The sequence below is a fragment of the Topomyia yanbarensis genome, chromosome 3 (genome assembly GCF_030247195.1).
Source record: "Topomyia yanbarensis strain Yona2022 chromosome 3, ASM3024719v1, whole genome shotgun sequence".
NCBI classification, from domain to species: domain Eukaryota; kingdom Metazoa; phylum Arthropoda; class Insecta; order Diptera; family Culicidae; genus Topomyia; species Topomyia yanbarensis.
The window spans coordinates 174,682,320-174,706,065 of record NC_080672.1 but is presented as its reverse complement, the minus strand read 5'-3'; the positions used below and the strand labels follow the sequence as shown (position 1 = coordinate 174,706,065).

Below are 23,746 nucleotides of genomic sequence, written 5' to 3'. Positions count from 1 at the left end.
CATTATATAAATGTTCTAGAACATTGTTTGGATTGTTAAACTGAATTAATTTGTCGAAGACAGAAACTTGCTATCGCTAGCATGTGTGGAGATATTCACGTTTTTTGTTGAAAACAGCTCTTTTTCCAATGCCGATAATTGTAAAGGGCAAAAACGGACAAATCACTTGGTAAACAAATTGAAGCGCAAGAAAAGCACAACAAATGCTGGAAAAATCATACCTCCCCAAGACGGCCCTCTATGGAAATACTCGAGTTGAAGTTTGTCTTATTCCATAATCAAATACGTCACTATATATTAGTATTAGTAAACGTCGAAGGGCTAAAGTCGCAATAATAAACCTTTCTTACTTTTGAGAGCACGTTTTGAGTAAATTGAAAGTTACTGCTGTTGAAAAACTCAATGCATACGTCTGACACTAGAAACTGACAATTCCATTGCGCCTACTTCATAACAATGGCGCTCGTGCAAAGTCCTTATATAGAAAGATCCTAGTATGCGTCAAAACGAAGCCTCTGTGCTCGTATATGTGACAGTGTCTATGGGCGAATGCTAGCGTCTACGTCAACAATACTACATTTTATAAGCTGTCTCTGTTTACTACCACTAACCGTTTTGACGCATGCTAGGACCTTGTTTAGAGGGTCTTTGGCGCACAAGCAACCAAATGGCGAGTAATCAAATGCATTTGAGACTCTGATTCGATGACCTGCATAGAAAAAGTCTCAAAAGCTGCATTCAAATTATCACACCTTAATTATCTTCCATTGTGCTTCCAATCCGTGATCAAATCACCAACAATGACGATATGCTCGTACGAAGATAGCAGATTAGACAACTCAGTCAACAACAAAGGCGCAGGGTCAGAGCCCGGTGGATTGTACACCGCAATCAATAGGATATTGATATCATCTACTTTCACTTCAACAGTAATGCACTCAGTGAAAAAGCTGGAGCTCATGGATACGACAGAAGCATACACTTGTTTATTCTGAATTCCTTCCTTGATGTATAGCACTATTCCTCCACCGCTTCTGTACAAACGGTCATTTCGTAACATACTGTACATACATAATTTTTATCTTTTTTGACAATGGGAGCACGTCGTTTGGCATAAGTTCGTTTGCAATAATTTCATTTGGAATAAGTTCATTTAGCATAATGTTCATTTGGCATAACAGTAGGTAACACATGCGTTCGTTTGGTATAATGTAAATTTGGCATAATGGTCACTTGGCATAATGGTCGTTTGGTATAATTTAAAAAAATACATTGAATTTTCTGTTACTAGTCGTTGACGCCTAATGTGGCTACACCACATCGCTTTACCCCCGGTGCTGTCCGACATCGCTCCACTCCAATTCTTGATAAACAAACACAGAATATTTTAATAAAAGTGAATCTCAAAAAATATTTAAATGAAAATGTTAATAGAAATAAACGACAGTTTTCTGAGCGAAATTTTCAAGCATTTCCCGCTAACTTACATAAAATGTTTCGGTACAATAGACCCTGCTACAGACTAAATGAATGGTACAATATACCGTCCTATAGGCTGAATGAATTGACGGTATTACAAACAATATTACATGTACATAGTGCATAAAATATCAACATTTTTTTATTGTAAATATCCATTTCATGCGTTAGCTAGGAAAATAGCCTTTTTGAACATATTTGTAGCTTTTTATATTGACCTCTAACATAAAATTACTCTAAAGTTAAAAGATACCTTTTTCGTTCCATGTACACCATTCCGGACTTTGATCTTCATCATCTTACCCCTTCCTGATAATTGCTTACGGGAGCACGTCGCTTGGCATAAGTTCGTTTGGTATAAGTTCGTTTGGCATAAGTTCATTTGGCATAAGTTCACTAGTGATATAATTTCCATATTCTCAGATGGAGTGAAAACTATTGATTCATTTTTCCCGAGATCTGGAGTGAATTCCAATAATTTTGAATATGAAACTGCGATTTTCGGTTATAAATTGATAACATATGATATTTTATTTATTGATATGTGACGCGTAAAAGTATCGTCAGAAAAACCTCTAGCCCTATGTGATTTACCAACTGGGCTGCGTCTGTCCCCAGAATTGCAGATGGGAAGAACCAAACAACATAGAACAGTTCGATAAATGCTGTGGCTACAATATGTGCTAATAATCTATTAACAGTTTTTTTCGAATTCACAAGTCACGTTAGATCAGAACACAAGATGTAATCAAACTTAAACGTGTTGATATCGACGGTAGCAGCACAAGGACAGACGTATAAAACCAAACATTGACCTACTACTTGATCGGATGATGCATTCACACTCATTGATTGGCCAGTAACACACAGAAATGATGAAATAATTCCCCAGGTGAACGCGGCACTGAACCGATAAACAAATTCTGACAAGGCGTTAAAAAGATACTAAAGTGTGAGTTTTAGCACACACGGTTTTCACGCGATAGATAAGATACTTATCAGGCTTATGAAATGGGGGTTGATAGCAAATTCATACTCCGGAACAAATTCAATGTACCGCCGTGATAATTTTGATGATAGCATCGTTAAAAAATATACACTATTGTTATCTATCGAACGAACCAAAAGGATCAGGAAACGCTAACGAATCTATATGCTAGAATTTAACAAGATTTACTACAAAGTTATAGGAGTTCTAATCGTTCATCGAAAAAATACAGTCCGTAAAATGTATTAGGGTATTGAGCTCATTTTCACGCTTGTTAGATCTTCTTCCAGCGTAGCCGTAATAACTCAATTCTCGATAAACATATGATTACGGCCTAAAAGCCAACTGTCAAAATCCACTTTGAATGGAAATTCCAGACAAACCGTTATTAGTCGAACACAGTTCACAACAGTTTATGAAAGAGAAAACTTTTCTCTTTCGTTTACTACCAACATCTGTGATTGGCGTGTAACGGTTTGTCCGGAATTTCCATTCAAAGTGGATTTTGACAGTTGGCTTTTAGGCCGTAATCATATGTTTGTCGAGAATTGGTAATATGAAAATTGGGGCGCTCGATACGAATTTTGTTTCGCTCCAACACGAGTATTTCACAATTTTCGCTCCACCTATGTTATTTCACTGTTTTTGGAGCCGCTAGTACACTGCTCTTCCTTTTGTTTAGTCAGGGAAATCAGCCATAGACCAATTTAAATACCCAATCCGTTTTGAACCACTGTTTCCGTCAGCGTAAAGCGAGCGATAAAAACAGTTACTTGTCTGCATTGTCTGAAGAACGAAGAAAACTGTTACTTTCATTGTTGTCGTTGTGATCGATAGAAATCGATGAAATGAGTGAAGGTGCTCTTGCCAAATAAAGTGGATACTTTCGTGTTATTCGGGAGTTTTCTCGAAGTGCAAGATTTGCTTAGGCTTACGGAAGCAGTCTTGAACCAATTCCATCATGCCATATAACGTTCAACAAGGTGAAGCAGTTATAGGTTAGTCAGTCCTGATACGGTCAGGTCAATAGTTTGGGTATTGTCTGAGCTGGTCCATGCGGACCAGGATGGTATATTAAAGGGTGGGAGCATTTGTGTATGTAGTGGTGCGGTTGTCAATTTTTTCGCGAAATCAGAAAAAAGCAAAAAAGTGTGTCGTCATATGCTCTTTGTTTACTGATCCGTCCTAAACTGTTTTGTATCTAAAGGAGGATAAATTTGGAAAAAAGTGATTTCATACGTTGTTATAGTATCACGTTCTACTAAAAAACACCAATGAAGTGTGCGGTGCCAGATTGTGCAACAAACAACAAAAAGACGGCAACAAATTCCGTATCATTTCATCGGTGCCCGATACGTAATGATCGGCGGAAAAAGTGGATCCGGTTCTGCCGCCTGCCATCTAATACGACGAGAAAATTTTTCATTTGCTCAAAGCATTTCAGCGTCGAGAGCTTCGAGCGGAATCCTGCACTGCAGGAAGCAATGGGTCAGATTACAATGCTCTGTTTAAATTGTCAATGCGTCACATTCATTGCACTGGAGCAGAAAGGCAGAATGTCACGCTCGCTGCCGAGCTTCTTAGCCACACGACGGCCGTCAATCTACGACGCCATTTTTCAAATCATGAAGATGCTATGGCACTAGCAAATGTAATCGACGTGATAGATTCCTGGTTTAACACAATGAATTCGTACAGTTTGAGTGAGACGGTTGTTTCCAAAAAATGTTTTGGAGAAGCCATAGAAATACAAAGAAAAATTCTGGATGATATGGCGTATTTTATATCCTCTATGAGAGTATTAAGAAACCACAAACGACCAGCAAAGCAATCTGTCCAGGTAGCCATATCGTCATCGGTCTAAATGATTATATGTTATTTTTTTGTTTTTGGTAGGTTTTCCAGAAAGCAATCTTGATGTCAATAAACTCTATCCAAAGTCTTTTCGCCGATATGCAATGTTCGTTTGGGATTCGATTCATCATGACCTATAAAGTGAACCAGGACTGTTTGGAAAATTTGTTCGGGCCAATTCGCCAAAACGGGGGACCGCATAATCATCCTTCTCCGTTAGACGCACTAAACCGGTTAAGGCTTATAATGCTTGGTAGAGGATTAAAACGACAGCTAAGTCGAAATCAGAATTCAAGGTAATACGGATTCAAGAAGACTTTGCCATATGTCGCATTTTCAAAGAAGCGCATATTTTTCCGGAAGAGGAAGAATCGGACGAAGTGGATATTTCGAACTGTCTCGATGATTGCAACCATGAAGCTGACGACAAGGAATGGACACTAGAAGAAAAAGATGGATTTTCTTATGCCATGGGATTCATCGCTCGATCGCTCAAGCATAACCATTCTCAGATCGGGTCATATACGCACAAAATTGAGGAACTGGGTGAATCAGCTATGAGCAGTCTCAATAACGACTACGTAATGGAATTGTCGCATGGTGGATTGATGCAACCATCAGAAGATTGGTTAAAAGATGCAAGAAATATGGATTCGGTATTCAACAATCTTCATAATGGTCATAACTCTGGATTTAAGCAACATAAAAAAGTTAAACAGACAACTACAAAAGTACTGCAGGACAAGTTTCCCCACATCAATGAGAAAGTTATCAAACACTTCACAAAAACGAAAATAAATATTCGTGTAAGGAGCATAAAGAAGAATATTAAAGAACAGAAGTATCTTAAGTCAAAACTAAACAAAAATCAATGTGATAAACGAAGTGCTGTAGTGCGAAAAAATGATAAAAAAATTAAACATTTCCGAAACTGATTTTAGAGAAATCAATAAAGTTAAAATTTCTTGTCAGAGTATAATATTTTTACTAATCACTAAACAAATCTGAAAATTTTCCAATGTTTTCTTGCTGTTATGGGTGTTATGACGTCACACAATTCCAACCGTTTTCACGACGATCACAAACACAGTCACAACCCGAAAATGCTCCCACCCTTTATATAGCATCCTGCATGCGGACGACATGCACACCATTGGAAGAGAAGATGGATGGGCGGGGGAAGGTTTGAAAGGTTATTCGATTGTAGCGTCATCTTGTATGTCAATCTGTCAACCATCCGTATGTTAACGTGGCTGTCACGGGTGCTAGCGCGAATCAATGTCGTATATACAGGTCTGGCAAAGATGGCACTTTGGTATTCGTAAGATGAATCGTACATGAGTGGTGTGAGTGATCACAGTATAAATCGACTTGCTTTCGTCATAGCGGTCGTTCCGCTCCCATTGAATCGTGTGACCGCTATGACGTCGACCCGTTGTGCTTCTGGATTGTTTACATATTTTTGATTGCCAACACTAGCAAACCGTGTGTTCTGCCACACCTATATACCTCATTGAGCGCGAATGTGACTGCGTGTATGAATTCGATTTTGTAACCTTGTGGTCATTTGAATATTTGCGTGTGTTTTTGAATGATCGCACGGCCCGTGAATATGATACTCAATTTTAGGTGAGCGGTTCAGATGCTAGAAGAGAGTTCCCCGATATTATTGGAGTACCCGATCATGTCGCCATGGAACGTGTTATCTAGTGGATATGAGCATAATCCTTTTTATTTATAGCAGTGTTTCAAAAATCACTCCAATCAGCATGCATAGGTTGACAATGGTTTTGTTGACTTCTGGAGAGTGAAAACCGCCAGAGAATGAAAACAGGTTACTAGATTGTAATTGCAGCATACAGTTTAAAAGTCCAATGTTGAGCTTAATTTAGATTTTTAATTTTCATTATTTTTATCAAGTACAAAAGTAAAACAGAACCTTGGTACAGTTCGCGACGAAACCTTCTTTTTCGATAGACCTCGCAGGTTAGCATTCAATGGTTAGCGTACACGGCTATTAAAGTAACAAATAGTACACCTGTTTTGCATCGTTTCATTACGTATTTGAACTTTTGGATTTCATCACTCCAGCAGGAATATTTTTTCACCGGATTTGAGACATGTTTCCTCGTGACTATTGTTATAATAATATATTTGTTAACCCTCTGGAAGTCGCGCAAAGACCTACTGAACGAGCAGCCGCTGGTGCGCTAAGACGATTACACTAATGTCGTTTTTCATTGAAAAACACCGGGGCAGTGGATTGCACTGGTTTTGCACTTTCTAGCAGAAGTGGGAATGAAATACGTCTAGTGGATTGTATACTATTCCCCCGAAAATCATTCCCCAGAAAGCCATTCCCCAGAATTCCACTCCCCAGAATATCATCCCCCAGAATATACTATTCCCCAGAAAGTCATTTTCCAGAATGTACCATTCCCCAGAATTCCATGCTCCAGAATGCACCATCTCCCAGAAAGTCATTCCCCAGAAAAGTTTAACTGTTTTATAGATTTGATCTTTTCAACCGTACTACTCGTTCCCATTTCCATCGAACGACATTCTTCGATTCGGTCACATTTGAAATGATTTGCATTGTGTTGAAACCGGAAGTTAGGATGACATTATTTATTCCGAATTTAAATAAAGAATAACTTTCCCGAAAAATCATTCCACAGAAGCTAAAATACCGAAGTGTTTTCCCCAGAAAGAACTATTCTCCAGAAAACCATATCCAGAATGAACCAATGCTCATAAGTTCATTCCACAGATATAACCATTTCCGAGACATTTTTTTTGAAGTGGGAAATTTTTTTGATTAAAAAGCAAAACATTTTTTCATTATGTTGGCCATATTGCTCCCCTCGAAAAGTGTACTGGTAGCAGCATTAGACAATAGCGATATTTTTACTTTTCTTTTAATAATTTAAACATACATATAGGACAAATTGCAAAATTCAGTACAGGTGTGTTTTTCAGTGCCATTTGGCAACAACCATAGAAAGCAGTAGCACCCTTCCTAGGATCCAAAAGAAAGAAACAGTGTTATGTAAGTAAAGTTATGTGGCGAAACCAAAACTTTGTACATTACATGATGCATGATATTATTGAGCACTTCCCACCAACCTGGACTCCGCACTTTCAAAGTGCGAGTGATCAAACTGCTACTGAAATCTGCGAGCATACATGTACTTCAAGTGATAGAGATCGTACTTTCATAGACAGACCAGTCGAGCTAACCAGTCTATGATAAGAATTTAATAGAAAAATAGTAAGTGCGCATTGCGGTTAGAATCCAGTTTTTAGTGCCACAAGCAATAAGCTGGTAAGGATAAGCCGTCGAAAGCGGCGGCTCCTCGCAAAAATATCGTAGCGCAAATTCGGCCAAAACACTAGCTACACCTTTTATACACGGTTCCAACCACTCATTTACAAATTAGTCAACCCTCAGGCCCAGGAGTAATTGGTATATCCCCCGTATGCTTGCACATATATCAGTGGCGCCATAATCGCAAATGCGATAACAGTCCCAACTAATAATATATTCAATTCAAAATGATCGCTATTTGAGTAAACCGAGCAATCGGGTGAATCGTACATTTGCGTACGAAACATTCCCAATACAAAAGAAAGATAAATGCTCCAAAAACCCACGAAACCATTTGTCAAAATATGCATTCATTTCGATCTTAATATGGATTCAACCAAAGCTCCAAAGAAGGAATCAGCATATATATTTGAATAAACCGGGCAGACGAAAAAATCACAAGTTTGCGTGCAAGAGTTGCTTGGCGTACAAGTTCAAAGAACTGCTCATGTTTGAAAGAAGGAACCAAGTCCTATGTTCGAGTAAACCGGCTATACGAGAGGATAACAGGTTTGCTTGCGAGAGGCCGCCGCTTTCGAACGGCACATCCTCAGCAGCTTAACACCGCATAAGTTTCTTTAATTAGGTATGCGTAAACCTTTGGCTTAACCACAAATAATAAATAAAAACCATAACTTTTCTGGGGAATGGGGCATTCTGGGGAATGACTTTCTGGGGAATGGGGCATTCTGGATAATGGTTTTCTAGGGATTGGTACATTCTGGGAAATGTCTTTCTGGGGAATGGTACATTCTGGGGAAAGGAATTCTAGGGAATGGCTTTCTGGGAAATGGCTTTCGGGGGAATGGTATACAACCCGTCTAGTGGCCTGCGCTTCTGCTAGAAAATGCAACACCTGTGCAAACCACCGCCCCGGGGTTTTTCAATGAAAAACCTCATAAATTTTCAGCGCAGCGTGCACTCAGTGCACTAGCTCGACTTCCGGAAGGTTAAAGAAAATGAAATTGAAAACAAAGGACTTGCTTCAGTATATACGTACTGCTGGGTTAATTGAGAAATTGAACGTACAAATATTGAAGAACTGTTAGCAAAGTTTGAAATTATATTCGGTCTATGAGCGGCGACAGAACAAGGCTCACAAACTGGAGTGCCAGGAGGAGCCAAAACCAGGAGTGAAAACCTAAGAGTCAAAACCTACATGGAGCGCTTTGATTTTTTACTCATTCCCAGAATCGTGCATAACAATGATTGGTTTCAAACGGCTCCTTTGGAAACAGGCTCCTTGGAGTAAAATGTGTGGTTTATTTGAAACACTGATTTATAGGTACAACTAATGGCGTTTTCGTTTTTTCTTGGTGCTACACCGGTGTAGTGCAAAGAAAGAGATAGACTGATTACACCCAAGTTTGAATGAGTGTAGCACCGACTACACCGGTGTAGTGCACTGTTTAAAACGAATATTGCCATAAGAGCATGAGTCTAGGTTGCTAGGACCGAGGGTAGGGATTGCTGGACGTGACTTATTTATGATCGTGTGAGCGGTGGGTTAATGCTTGAGATCGCGTTTGTAAATTCCTAAGTGCTAAAATGTTCATCTAATTGCCGAAGTGTATTAATGTTGGCGAGATCGCGGGCATAAGTATGCGTGGATGATTACAATTGTATGTTTGCAGTTGTGACCAGGTTTGTGTTACCGCGAAGGCCAGGAGCGTTTGTACATTCGGAGGTTGTGAGTGCATATTAGAGAATATGTGAGTATTAGTATTGTGTTAGTGAGTATTAGTATGAATCTAATTTAAGATATTGTAATAAACGGAAAAAATAACACGCCGAATAAAGGAAGAAAGACGCAGCGTATGAACTGACTGATATTATTTTTGGTATATATGAGTAGTAGAAAAGCAGAACTAGACTATCAGTGCAACAAAAACAGTCTAATGAAAAAGAAGAAAAGAACACATGTAACATGCAATCTACTACTTGAAGTCGTCAAAATACCAGCAAATGATATTTACCATTAACGACAATTGCCATAACAGTTTTTGCAACCGGCTGAGACGGTTGTGCCTTCAGCTGGAAAGTTTTGTTCTCGAGAGGACGGAGACTGTAAGACGCTATACGCGCTAGTAAAGTGTGGAAGAGAGGCCAGTTCGTTAATTGTGAGTCGACAGTTGAGACGTCGTAGGCGTGGTCGGCTACATTCTCGACGAAAGGTGTTTCGACACATTTTGCCAAGTTATCGCGCCTGTAGTATTGGTGTCGTCAGGCAACTGTGTCACAGGTAGACCCATTGGCTCTATTTGCCTACCGTAGAAGCGGCACGACGAGGAAGGCCAGCACTGACAGGTGGGGTTTCCACAGCAAGCCACATTTGTCTACCGCAGGGGGTGCCACTCCTGTCATCCGCTATGGAGATATACAGACTTTGACAGTAGTCAACATATGATGGGCCTAGCCGCATCTAGGCCCATGTCGCCCGTGCAATAGCATTGGGTTGTTTTGATTTTAACAAAGGCAGATGTTGGCTAGGACAAAATGGCTGCCTAGCAGGAGGCTGGTCTACCGCGCTGGTGGAAACGGAGAAAGCGCGCTTGTGGTGGTGATAGCGACTAGCAGCTCAAAGTGAAGAAGAGATTGGAAGTGTCGCAGGTAGCCCTATTTGCCTACCGCAGAAGCAACGCGACAAAGAAGGACAGCAGGTGGCACGGAAATCAACTTATTGTGTATGGTAGGCGAGATGGAGGATAGTGAGATGGAATCCTCCATTTCGCAAGAGCTAAATTCTAGAGAAAATTTTCAATAGGACGTAAGTAACATTGAGAGCCTCTCTTTGTTTACTTTCTCTTTCGTTTATTACGACGTCATTACAACACTTTGCACTAATTTTCCAGTACATATCGAAAGCCGACGGTTTTTACTAAAATATTATGCAAAGAGAACAGTAGTAAATGTTGAAATGGCTGAATAATGAACAGAAGAGAAAGACCCCAAAGAAAATCTCTCATTGTTACTTACGTCCTATTGAAAATTTTCTCTAGAATTCTTCCCTCCCTCAACTCCCCCTAGAATAAAATTATACCCTCAAGAGTCTTCTGGACCTTGGCAAGTTTTCTTCAGGAGGAAAGGAAAGCCATTAAACCTTGCACAAATTGCACGGGATCTGACTTCACGATTTGCTGCTGTAACAGAGATCGTGAAAGTAAATAAACACAAACTTCGAGTTAGCATTGATAACATTAGAGAAGCTAACGAGATAGTAGCCTGCGAACTCTTCACGCGTGAGTATAAAGTTTATATACTTTCGTGCGATATAGAATGCGATCATCTACGAACCCAGCCTCACTGTCGGGGATATACTTAAGCATGGTGTTGGTTGTTTCAAGAACACCCTGCTTAAGAAAGTAAAAATACTCGATTGTAAGGAACAGCATTCAGTATCACTTGAAGAAGAGAAAAAAGTTTGCCGACCGTCCTATTCATTTCGTGTAACTTTCGCTGGGTCTGCTTTGCCTAGCCATGCTCTTATTAAAAAAAATCGTCTCCCCGTTCGCCTTTTCATCCTTCGTGTGATGAATTGCCTCAATTGTAAACAGCTTGGCCACACAGCCACTTACTGTTCCAATAAGGTACAGTGTGGCAAATGTGGGGGACCTCATGAAGAGGATACATGCAATAAAAATGTTTACATTGCGGAGAAAATTCACACGAGCTCCTTGCATATCCCATATATAAATTGCGGGAGGATAATATTAAACGATCCTTGAAGGAGAGGTCTAAGCGCTCTTATGCAGAAATACTGAAAAATGCTACTCCTGATACCACGGTCCCAGAAAACAGATACGCTATTCTATTGCCGAAAGAGTCTGACTCTGACGAAGCGTCCGAAGGTACATCATTTATTTTATCTAGAGGATCCAGGAAAAGAAAACAATGCTCTTTTCCCAAACAGCCTAACAAGGGCTTTAAGGTTGCACAGAGAATGCGCAAAATTCGCAAACGAAAAAAGCAGTTTTTTTCCACACCGTATGTCAGATCTTCATAAAAATCAATCAGCGTGTGTAGAATGTTGTTACAGTACTGCTGATTGATTTTTATGAAGATCTGACATACGGTGTGGAAAAAAAACTGCTTTTTTCGTTTGCGAATTTTGCGCATTCTCTGTGCAATCTTAACATTTCTCCTCCAATAGAATGGCAATATTGTACGTATCACTAAACAGACTTAGGGGTGATCGGACCAGTTGGCGGTGGCTTCAGTTTTCATTTTTTACCGTTTTTGTTTAACTTTATTTAGGTGTTAACTTTTTGTAACGAATAGTGTTAGCGGTTCATGTTGACCCAGATTTCGAACTCAGTTTTAAGACACATTTTCAGCCTAATATACATAAACTTGTACCCAAATTGTTCGTTAGTTTTATTTTCAGTTTCTGGTAAATACTGCCGTTACACCGATTCCCACTGACCTGGCTGGTCAGTGGGAATCGGTGTCGAATGGGGTCATGTTTGGTATACATAGATGTATGCAGAACCGTCATCATAAATCACAGGGTTATTGACAAAATAAACAATAAAAACAAACAAAACAAAAATTAGAATGTATGTGTCAAATTTGTATATGATAGACCTATCTTGGATGTTCCGGATTACGATTCCGATGGTGATTCCGGCGATGTAATTGTGTTTCTCATAATGTTGAACAAGCAACAATCAATATGTAATATTCTTGAAAGCTTTTATAGAAACCTCTCTAAAATTATACATTGAAAACCCGTTTTTATCAGTCCCTTGGTGAATTTTAGGCTGATAAAATAAGGACATTGATAGAATCGGGACATATATTTTTCTTTTTTTTTAAGAAACCTAAGCTTTTAAAGTATCCTCCTTTAGTCCCTAGATATAGCCTCATGATTATTTTGTTTGAATTTACCTTAAGGGGGTCTAAAATAAACTTTTTTTGTATATTTCGGATCTCCAAGATAAGAAAATTATGCTCAAGAAAGATTTTATTCGAATTCAAGTTGGTTCGATTGCTAGAGCCCATCAAACTGCCAACTATTAATTTTCATACGAAGCTGATAAAATCGGGTCAAAAAGCTGATAAGCTATCTTCACTATATTGATACTTTGACTCAAATATTGACTCTAGATTCTACATCAAAATAATCCGGAAGACCCGGAACATTCGTATAACTGCTCAATTCATTAAAAGAACAATGAAGTTTTTTTTGCTGATCTTTCGGAAACTTTCTACGACACCAGTAGGGTTTTTGTTCCGGCAACAAATATCATTTCCTTGCAACAATAATTTCGAAAATTTCCAGAAAACTACAGACTTCCAGAGATAGTTCCGGACCTTCCGGAGTTGCCAATATCAGTTATAAGTATATCAGTTATATATCAGTTATAAGTAAGAATTTATGCGAATGATATTGCCAAAAATATTATCAGAAAAATCTCTGAGCTCTACAACAAGGTGGATGAATTGGCCAGTTCCACGGAGCTTCCAAATCTTCCGGAGATTTCACTTGAAAAACACTTGGTTCTAAGAGCAACTCAGCAAATGTTCCGTAAATCCAATTTTTTATGCGGAACTATGAATTTGACGAATTTCGCGCCAACTCGAACAAATGTTGGCAGCACCCTCTCAGATTTTAATGAAACTTTCTGTACATGAAAAGTTTGTCACAAAAAGCCACTTTGCATACTTTGTTTTTCCAAAAATTATCTAGACTGTCTTTTGAAAAGGGCCAAACTTTTTTTTACCAATTTTTATCAAATGACTGTAATCTAAAAATGACAAATCCTGCAAAAAAAATGTTGTAGGAGTGATTTTTACACAATTAGTCAAATTTGACTGGAATCTACACAAGCTCGCGAAGTTTTTCTTATTTTTGTATTGTGCTGCTGTTCCATCAAACATAAAATAAATTTTAGAAAAGTTTGTCAATTGTTTCATAAAATTTATCATTTTGGAGATAAAGAAATGAACTGCATTCTTCAAGTCTTCCAGTCTTTCAATCTTCCAATCTTCCAGTCTTCATTCAAGTTTGTTATGAATATGTACCAAATTCGTTACTGATACTTTTTGCATGTATCAGGCAACTAGCAGTTGAGAAAATGGATTCTGAGATAATTATGACTTTCATTGGTTTAGTTTTCGATAAAAATACACTGAAGAAAAAAATTCAGTTTGGACAAAGAAATTTTTTCTTCAAATAACTTTCTTCTTAAAAGTGCCCAACTTAAATTTTTGACGGTAGGCAGGGAACATAATTACCTATCTTGGAACAAAATTTCATCCAAATCAAAAATGTTTTTTTTTTGTAAATCGACTTTAAATTTTTAAAATCGATTTTTTTCAGTGTAGGAGTCGATGAAGAATTTTTCCAATATTTTTATTCAAAAATTTGACTAATTGTGTAAAAATCACTCATACAACATTTGTCATTTTTAGACTATAGCCATTTCGACGTCAACATTTCATAAGGCATTATATACAATATGCTCATGTTGAGAAAATGGCGTCTGAAAAATCACCTCGTACTTTATATTCCCATTTATGAACAGGAGCTTGATTAAGAACCAAACAACTCAATGCCGTGTTAAATTAAACACTTTTTCCGAATAATATAACAGATTTGTTAAAAAAAATTGTATTTTGAACGTTTTTTGTAGATAAATGTTTTGGTCCCTTTTGAAACATCGCACTGGTTTTGTGCCCTCTCCCATAATCCCTTTTCGGCGAGACGTTAGCTTATAGTGCGTGCGGGTGAGCCCTTTTGTTTACAGCAAATTATTATGTGACGTTTATTTTGATCCCTTTCTTGGTGTTGCGATGTTTTTGTTCCCTTTTCAAGTATAGTCTTTTTCATTAAGAAAAGGGCCCATAAACAAATTTTTCCGTTTTGTTGTTTGGTGTATATGAACCGTTAATTTTTGAGGGAAAGTGAAACGGAACATAAGCAAAACAAGTTATTTTGCTTATGTGCCTTTTCGATAATCCATTATTTCGCCAACAGCCAGGTCTCAGAATCGGCTTATTCAAGGTATGTATAAAGCTTTGTTAGTGTCCATTTGAAGTAAGTATTAACCGGAATTGTTTACGTTTTGTTTATCGGCCCATTTGAAATGTTCTCGTCGATTTGAAAAAAAAATTGGTGAAAGAAGTTTGGCCCTTTTCAAAAGACAGTCTAGATAATTTTTGGAAAAAACAAATTATGCAAAGTGGCTTTTTGTGACAAAATCTTCATGTACAGAAAATCTGAGAGGGTGCTGCTAACTCTGAATACGATTTGGCGCGAAATTCGTCATTTATGTCAATTCAACGCTAACAAATGTTTTAGAAAAAAACTTTAAAATTCTAGAACAAGATTCATGAACTAGCCACTTTTACGGATATTCCGGATGATTTTCACGTAAAATCTAGGGTCAGTATTTAAATAAGAGTATCAATATCATTTCAAATGGAATTTTATATGAGCTTTCAAGAATATTACAAAACTTTGGAATCAGTTTCATTGATTGACCACATAGTCGCTTGTTCAGAATTATGAGAAATACTATTGTACCGCCGAAATCGTAATGCGGGACATCTAAGACCGGAACTATCATGTACAAAACTAACATGTACATTCGTATTTTTATTTTGTTTGTGTTTATTGTTAGTATTCTGTCAATAAACCTGATTTATGATGCGTGCAAAATTGTTCTTTCAAAACACATGTTGGTTTTTAAATAGGGATTTGTTTTAGGTCCATGAAACTTTAACCTCGTTTTTCTCAGTTCGAGCTGAATGTCACTTAGGACCTTTTTCAATAAGTACTCTTGAAATATAAGTTTCAGCTCAACTCACTTATAGAGTTCTTCCTGTACTTCTATGTTGTTAGTCAACAATGCCCTCTCCTATACAACACGAGGCTTGTTATAGGCTAACCAATGATCATTTGAGATCCAAGACCACATTGAACCGCATAATTACCTCCAGTCGGCATTAAAATCCATAATACTGATGACAGAGAATAAATATTTTTATAAGCATTCAAGATCAAACAAACGCAAATCTCCGAAAGCTACATATCGTGGAAACATTCACACAAACATGATCAAAGTCGTTAAAATATCTACGCACACGTTTCAGTTGTTTTACACCGCAATTCATCATCACAATCATCACTCATTGCCGTACGCCATCGTCAGTAGTATTCCGTCAAAAATAGTCCGAATTTTTCTTTCTTTTTATTAGACACACAAAAGCCAATCATGCTGGTCAATGATAGTTCGAAATAAATATCTTAACACTTACCGCAAATTTTCAGTGGTGCTTCCAATTCAAGAAGGATCGGCTGCGACAGGAAAATTTCTCGAGATTTTAAACACAAGCCACGAATCTCATTTTCCGACAGCTGAACATTTTTTCCTGGCCTTGCACCACGAACTGAAATAAGAAAAGCAAATAGCAGATTCAGCACACAGCTTAGTCCCGTATCGGACAAATTTCTGGGGTTATCCAACTGTGGAGGTATCCGACGAAAATAATAAGGTTTCTCCTTCATCTATGTATTTTTCCTGATTCAGATCGAGGGTAGCATCAAAATTCCTTCGACCTTTCGACACATTCGCACCTTTTTTCAATCGGGCGTTGTCTAACACCGTAAGCCATTCTTACACAATTATATCAACATTGCCAAAAAAAACCCATCGGCATTCTTATAATCCTAGCTTTTCTATAACGTTACCTTCCAAAAGCATAGCAATCAGATGATCGATGTTTAATGCGTCTGGGTCCGACATTTTGTTGGACTACTCTTTTCACTCTCGCGCTGGCCTCACACTTTGTTCTTCTTCCGTTATTTCTTACTATTAGCGTACCGCGATTATTTGAAGCAATTATTTCCCAAAAATCGTGAACGCGTGCTTGTAAACGAATATTATTTGTGCAATTGATGCTTTCGCGTCGTTGAATGAGGCTCAGAATGGCACCATCGAACGGAAAATCGGGAAAATTCACAGAATTTTCACACTAGAGGAGAGACGAAAAAAGCTACCACCACACAGCACACAGCAACGCGGACTCAGAAGGTGAGAAAAAGTTGCAGCTTGTTGGCATCTAAGGTTGGCATGAGTCATCAAATGAGAAGATGCGCATCTCATCCAAAGGTTTTAATCGCACAATATTTTCCAAATCTGCCATCTCATTTTTTGGTCCAAAAGTGAAATCATTCGCTTCAACATTGCGTAACTGAATATTAAAAACTTCTCGTTTTTAAATAAAAGAACATCATTCAAACAATGATTTGAAAATATAGTAAAATGCAATAAAAATAAAGTTGACAACATTCAGTTTAGCCCATTTGGATAGTACAGTCGGAAAATGCTTCTCCCATCAGTGAATCAGAGAGTATATAGTGAGAGAGACGAACAGCGATGCCAGATTCTCGCGACATTAAATCCGTAGATTTGCTCTGCACTCAACAAAGAAACAAAAGTATTCCAAATTAGGTTTTACACCAACCGGCATAACCCCACAAAATGATGAACTTCGTTTGACAATTCTCGGTGGTTTGTTTACATAGGAGTTACGTGAGTTCGAATGTGACAGATGAGCACCCGTTGCACTCGAACTCACGCAACTGACAAAGTAAACAAACCACCGAGAATTGTCAAACGTGAACTTCATTCAGCAAGAGTTCATTCGTGTCGTCATCTTGCAGAACTCAATAGTGTTTTTCACCCCATTTAGGGATTGTGTGCCCAAACTCAATTCCAAGTTAAAGTTATATTCATTAATGAATTGATATTTAGTACTCTACAAATGCTTCTTACTAGTAGGCAGCATTTTTAATACACAACAGCAGTAAAAAGCATTTTAAAATAGCAGTCCAACCGACTTATTCAAGACGCACTGTTAATACCTAACCTAAAAATTAGCAATGCTGAAAAATTTCTTAAAATTATATTACACAATGGATGAAAAGTATTTTTTTAGTCCACATTGTCCTTGTAAAGCTCCAAATTTTATATGACAATATCTATAGAATTGTTCAGTCTAGTCGAGGGTTCTAACGTCGCTCATGTTGTTCGTTCAGGAACCATTCTTGTTAGTTCTACAGTAAGAATACAAGTTTTCAAAATATTTTTTATGCCAGTAATTTTGAGATATCGTGATACTAGTTCCGTTCCTTTGCACAACAAATCCGTATCACACCTTCGAGCGTTACATGGAACAACAAATTTGAAATCCCATCGCTTGGTTTCAACCTATTTAATGTGAGATATCTCTCTGGTTATTCTTTTTTAACCATCGTTATCTGCCCTTTTCGTTTCGTTTCACTTAATCGTACGCTGCCTGCAAATTCACAATCGGATGGTGAGCCCGCTTGTCGTATTTTCGAAATTTATCCAAGATATATCGCAGAGTAAACGTCTGGTCCATCGTAAATCGTCTGTTTTGGTATTCACCGTCACCCGATTCAGCCAACGGGCGCAGTCTTTTAAACAGAACAGGGTATTCATAGGCGATATTGAGGATTGTTATGCGATATTGAGGATCATGCAGTGGATTGCTTCGTCCTACTTGTCACTCCCGACTTTTAGATGTTCGAACGGGATTCTGTTATAGCCATCTGGCCACTTATTCTTAATACTTATTGGTGATTGTGCTATCCCAAATTTTTGTTATATTGTTCGTTTATATGACGCTATTCAATGCGGAGCCATTGCCTTTTATATATTTACAACAAATAAAGATTTTTTCAATAGGTTAGTAGTATTTCCCTCGCGCGCAATTAACTATTGCGCGTGGAGCTTTTTTGTGGGGGGCATTTGTAGCAATGCCTGACAGTCATTCAGTCTGCTTCTTTGATCGTCAACGGTCGGTTGGCTTTGTATACTTCTTCAATTTGCTGACTACGGTCGTGAAAACTTCCGAAATGTCCCACATCAAATTGCACCACGGAAAAAACGCTGTAAAAATTACCAAGTTTGTCCGATTCTTTTCAAACTTTCAGACAATGCAATATAACCCATTAGTAAGTTTTTGGCATATTTATTTTATTCAACTACAACACCACAACCTTACGGTCGCACATTACGCTTAGCTCCCCTCATTAGTTTCTGTACAACATCTAGCTTCAGCTTCTCCTGTACGGAAACCCATTTTTTCTTCATGTCTTCCTCAGATTTGACCTTCTTGGGATGCTTCCGTAGTGCCTGCTGTATTTTTCGATGTGCCTTAGTTCCGCTTCATTTCCTTGGGTACGAAAGTAGCCCCGTTGGCGTCGTACCATTCCTGGACAACATTTGAATAGTGGCTCGAAGCTAGATCCGGCCAGAAGATCGTAGGACCCTCGGGTTATTTCAACAGAGGAAACAGACGCTTCTGAAGACACTCCCCGAGATAGATCTCCCCGTTTACAGTCTCGGTAGTAAGGAAAGGCTTACTCCGTTTGCCACAAAAGCAAATCGCTTGACAAATCATGTATTTATTGGCAAACTTTGAAAGTTTCTGCTTCCTTACTTCCTCCGGAACATCAAATTTGTGCTGGGTAGTGAAGAATAGTTGCCCCGGAAGCTACAGAATGGCCACCTTGACACAAGTCTTATCATCCATGATGAGATAATGAGGCTTCGTCAGCATCTGGGTGTACAGTTTTCACGTCCATGACTTTCCCACCAAATTTTTCCGTTTGTCATGATTTGGAGCCTTCTGCACTTTGTACTTTGTTTCTCCCGGCCTTCGGCTCTCTGAACCAAAGACTTGGACAGATTCAACTTTTTAGGCACACCCTGACCGAAGCATTGGATTACGCTTAAACTCTTTCACTACACGCTTGTGATCCTGCTGACCACTATTAGAACATCCTTTCTGCCTGCATTTCTCCTTCCATTCGATGCTCACAGTTTAGTAGTACCTTTTAATCATACGACTCACGGTTGATTGCACGATTCCCAATTGTTTTCCGATGTCATGATGGGTGTCGCAAAATGAATTTGCGACGTTGTTCCGTTCCAATTTTCGAGAAACTGACAGCTAAAGACGCTGAATTACTGAATAAAGCCTCGCCATCTTATCCCAACTAAATGACACTGACAGGTTTCGTGCTCGATTGGAATGACATTGACAGATAAATGGTAAACAAACGCTTGACGTGACGAGTCTTTATCCAGAGGGATTCAGCGTCGTTCTGACAGCGATAAAAACACAATGTAATAAATACTTTCTAAACTACTTCTTCCCACATTTTCAAGAGAAAACATCCCGATGTGTTGTGTTGTGCAGCATTTTTTTCATGATGCAATTTGATGAATCTTTATCTACCATTTGCATCTTGTTTGGCGGTGCTATTTGTTACTATAAAAGTACTGGATGTAATCGTTGATGATTTAATTTAAGATTCTGGTTTAGCTGTCGTTGCTGGTTGGACCACTTAGTTCGTTTGAGGCAGCGCGTTCATTCAGTTATTTTCGATTCAAATTCAACTTCATAGATTACACAATTCATTTTTTCTCGAAAATGTAACAGATGCCACCTTCTGCTTTTAATTTCACAGAGCTCATATAAAACACATGAATGTTTTGGTGGGTGAATGTATTAATATTGCCTCCGAGCTGAAGGCTTTAGACTCTGCTTTAAACTTCAGTCAAGATGCAGATTAAAGAATGAATAAGGCGTTGAAACTGAATCCTGGTTGCGGTTAATGCAGCAGAAATGGGCAACAAAAGAGAGATTTTATACCACTGTTTTCCATAGTTGTTCGTAGAATTGAAACGTAACAGTTTGTTGGTTATATGTGCCAGTTGGTTACATTTTCCAGGGTCACGAAGAAAGGAATGGAGTGTTCTATCCGCATTCTCACAACCCGGACAGCGTAGGAAATGGGGAACAAATTCCTGAACACGTCTTTATCGGCAACAACTTCGTCGTCTTGCGACATGAATCTACGGATAACGCCATCAGGAGACAAATCATGTAGTCTTCCGTCGATTGCACCGCCCTCCTTGTAGACGGGGACCTTAATCTTAACTTAATCCTGTTCATAAAGATGTGTCATTCTGTTACTATTAAATATAGATAAATTGATCTAGTGAGGTACGAGGTATGCATACCAGAGCCAAATTTCGAACATGTTGAAGCTGAATGAGATTAACGTTATATCTGACAATACACATATTCCCTTTTAACGTGACGTTGGTTGCTGGACAGATTTAGATAACTCTAATTGCTTTAGTAATAAAAGTTTCTCCTTCTCGTGTTGTTGATCGCTTTCACGTGTCATTCATGGCAAAGCTTTCCTCATTTTTGTTGTACCCTCATTCGTACGATGTGGACGACCATATCGCTCCTTTTTTTACGTATAACTGCTGTAAGCATTCGCCTTCTAGTTTGGTCAAGTACAAATCCCACATACCACCAGAACATGGTCAGAGGCGACGTTCGTTTCTCAGAAGGTCCTGACATCAATGACATCGGAGAAATACCCAACTGATTTTGGATCGCGTTTTGCCATTCGGGATTTCCAGTTGTGCTTCTTAATAGCATTTCGTCTTAAAAAGTGCTACAGATATTCATATTTACATCGGGCCGCGCCGAGGTTGGTCAACCAATATTTCCAACTATCAAAGACAACTGTCACGATACTCAGTGTCCTTTTCGCTTTTACCTGAACCAGCACCAATCGATCGACAAATCAGCTGTCAGACTACGTGCACGAATCAAATATACGAATTAAAACAGTTATCAGGATCCAAGATATCGATTCAGAGAGGAGAAAACGTTGCTTGTATTCTATGAAATAAACAATTTATCATTTGCAGATGAAACAATAAATTAAATTCAATTCAATACGACTTTTACTGGATGTATTGAATTGCACTATAATTTCCCCGACTCATTATCGGCGAAATGCGGTATAACTTTTGGAATGCGTTTTATAAAGCAGGGTGTATATTCTCGAGTTGAATTTTCGATCGCTGGTATTTAGTATCGCACAACATGGTTTTGCGGATTCTCCATTTTGTTAAGATGATTTTCCAATAGAAAAAATAACTGTCGATTATTGGCAACCTTCTTCAAAAGTACACTGAGATAAATCCGTAGATTTCCGTAGAAAAAATTGCATTTCTGTAGATTTTATCTACGGATCCGTAGATCCGTAGAAAACCTCCAAATCCGTAGATCTACGGAGATTTCCGTAGATCTGACATCACTGGAGACGAATAGTGAAAATCAGCCAAAACACTCACTATATTATGATTTCAGCACTGCACGGTAAAAAATGGACACGTCAGATCCAAATGATGCACTTGAATCAGATCATCTTCCATCACTAGCGTCAAGTTGCTGGCTAACGTGGGGCTATTTGCCAACTGGGATGCGCTAATTGTCCTTCAATTTTCCAGCAAATTGCTGGCAATTAGGGGGCTATTTCAAATGCAACATTTGGGCGATTTGCCGCCGTAATTTTTTGTCGCCCAATCTGCCCTTAAATTGCCCCCAAATCGCCCATGGAACGCGCCATTTATTCGCCCTTAATTGCCTAATATGAAAATCAAAAATAATATTTATTTTCGGATTCATTTTCTACTCACATATACTTACCAGTATAGTAGGTAATCACCACCAACTTATAGGAAGAATCGAAGGTGAAATAGGTATTGCAAAAACTTATCACAATCTAACGTTCTTTAAGACTTTAGGTCAAAGATCTTGTTCTACTATACTTACAAACGATTCCACAATTTTCTACATTTGTTGGCTAAATGAAGTGCACTAGACTAACAAAATACAAGTGAGAACACACCAATTGATCAAAAAATAATTTTAAGCTTAAGCCAAACATGAACCGCCATGTTTAAAAAACGCAAAAAACAACCAAGTCCATTTCAGCCGCCAGAAAATTTGTCTAAGTATTGAAATTGCCTTTAAATCGCATTCGCAAATTGCATTTGTTCCTAGTGGTAATTAGCACAGGTGAGTTGAGTCAAACGTCAAACTTTTTAAATCGCCTGACCACACACTTAAAATCCATTAACTACCAGTAGGTAATTTTTATTTGCTGTCCTTATTTCACTGCCGGAAAACGAGGGAGAGGGAATGATTTTTTTACTTAAAATTAATGGGATGAAGTTTAGTCGGCTTTGGGGAATATCTCATTATTTTTGGGTAAATTTGGACTCCCTCTCTTTCGTTTATATATGACAGATGGAGGAAAACAAACCCCCAATTAGTGTGTGTGTGAAATGATTTGCATAGAACTCTATAACACACTGCTACAGTGAGTTCTTGGCGGCCGGTCTCACGAACACTAATGCAGTTTCTTGGGTGAAAAAATCTCATCTGCTTTTGCCGCCTTTGTTTATTATTTTCCACCAGCTCGTGATGTAGTATTTGTGTCATGTGATGTGTACGTATATGAACCATAGAAAAGTCTAGTGATTTTGTGCTCTTTAAGTTACCAAGTATAGGCTGTAGTAGAAAACTCTAGAAAGAGAACTGCGGAGACCCATTTTGGATCGATTGGATTCTGGTTTAGTTGTCAAAAAACGAATCCAATCGAACATTGCCTATCTTTATAACATTGTTTGCCAAAGCCGTGACATATCAGCCATGCGCCGCCAAGCCGTGCGCCGAATCACGCGCCTATTCACTTTACATTAGTGCCAGCGAAAAAACGATTTGACGTTTATTTTTGTTTCATTCGCACTCATGTGTGAAACATATAGCAACAAATCGACGAAATGCTAGTTTATCTCGGGATAGACAATATTTTTGGCTTTACACTATTCGTCTCTCTTCCTATGCTCTCTGCAGTGAACTGGTGAGGCGCTGATGATGAGAAAAGAAGTTATCGATAAATATTTTTCTTTTCGCATCACACATCGGGTGACGGGCGCACATTTCGATGCAAGACGGGTACAGGTGGGCACATTTTTTCCTAATAGGATTTTCGAATAATGGCACTGACACCGCGCCAGTGTTTTGCACTGGCACGGTGTCAATGGAACACTCCAGTGTAATTCGAGTGCACGCTTGAATGTGTGCGTGTAATTATGCGAGCTGTTATTTAACAGCTGTTGTTTGTTTACCTAATAAAATGCGTT

The 23,746-nt window shown here is 38.6% G+C and overlaps 1 protein-coding gene across 4 annotated transcripts in view; it reads right to left on the bottom strand.

Moving 5' to 3' along the window:
* Window positions 1-16,728, bottom strand: part of LOC131694062 (serine/threonine-protein phosphatase alpha-2 isoform) — a 43,420-nt gene extending 26,692 nt beyond the window's left edge. For all 4 annotated transcript variants that reach the window (XR_009306391.1, XM_058982425.1, XM_058982426.1 and 1 more), the window contains exons 1-2: window positions 16,384-16,728; window positions 15,951-16,082 (exon numbers count right to left, since the gene is read on the bottom strand). Coding sequence is in view for 3 of the 4 variants with exons in the window: in XM_058982425.1 (XP_058838408.1) it covers window positions 15,951-16,082; window positions 16,384-16,438 (187 nt within the window). In the remaining variant the exon portion in view is untranslated. The remainder of the gene's footprint in view (window positions 1-15,950; window positions 16,083-16,383) is intronic.
* Between the last annotated feature and the right edge of the window lie 7,018 nt (window positions 16,729-23,746).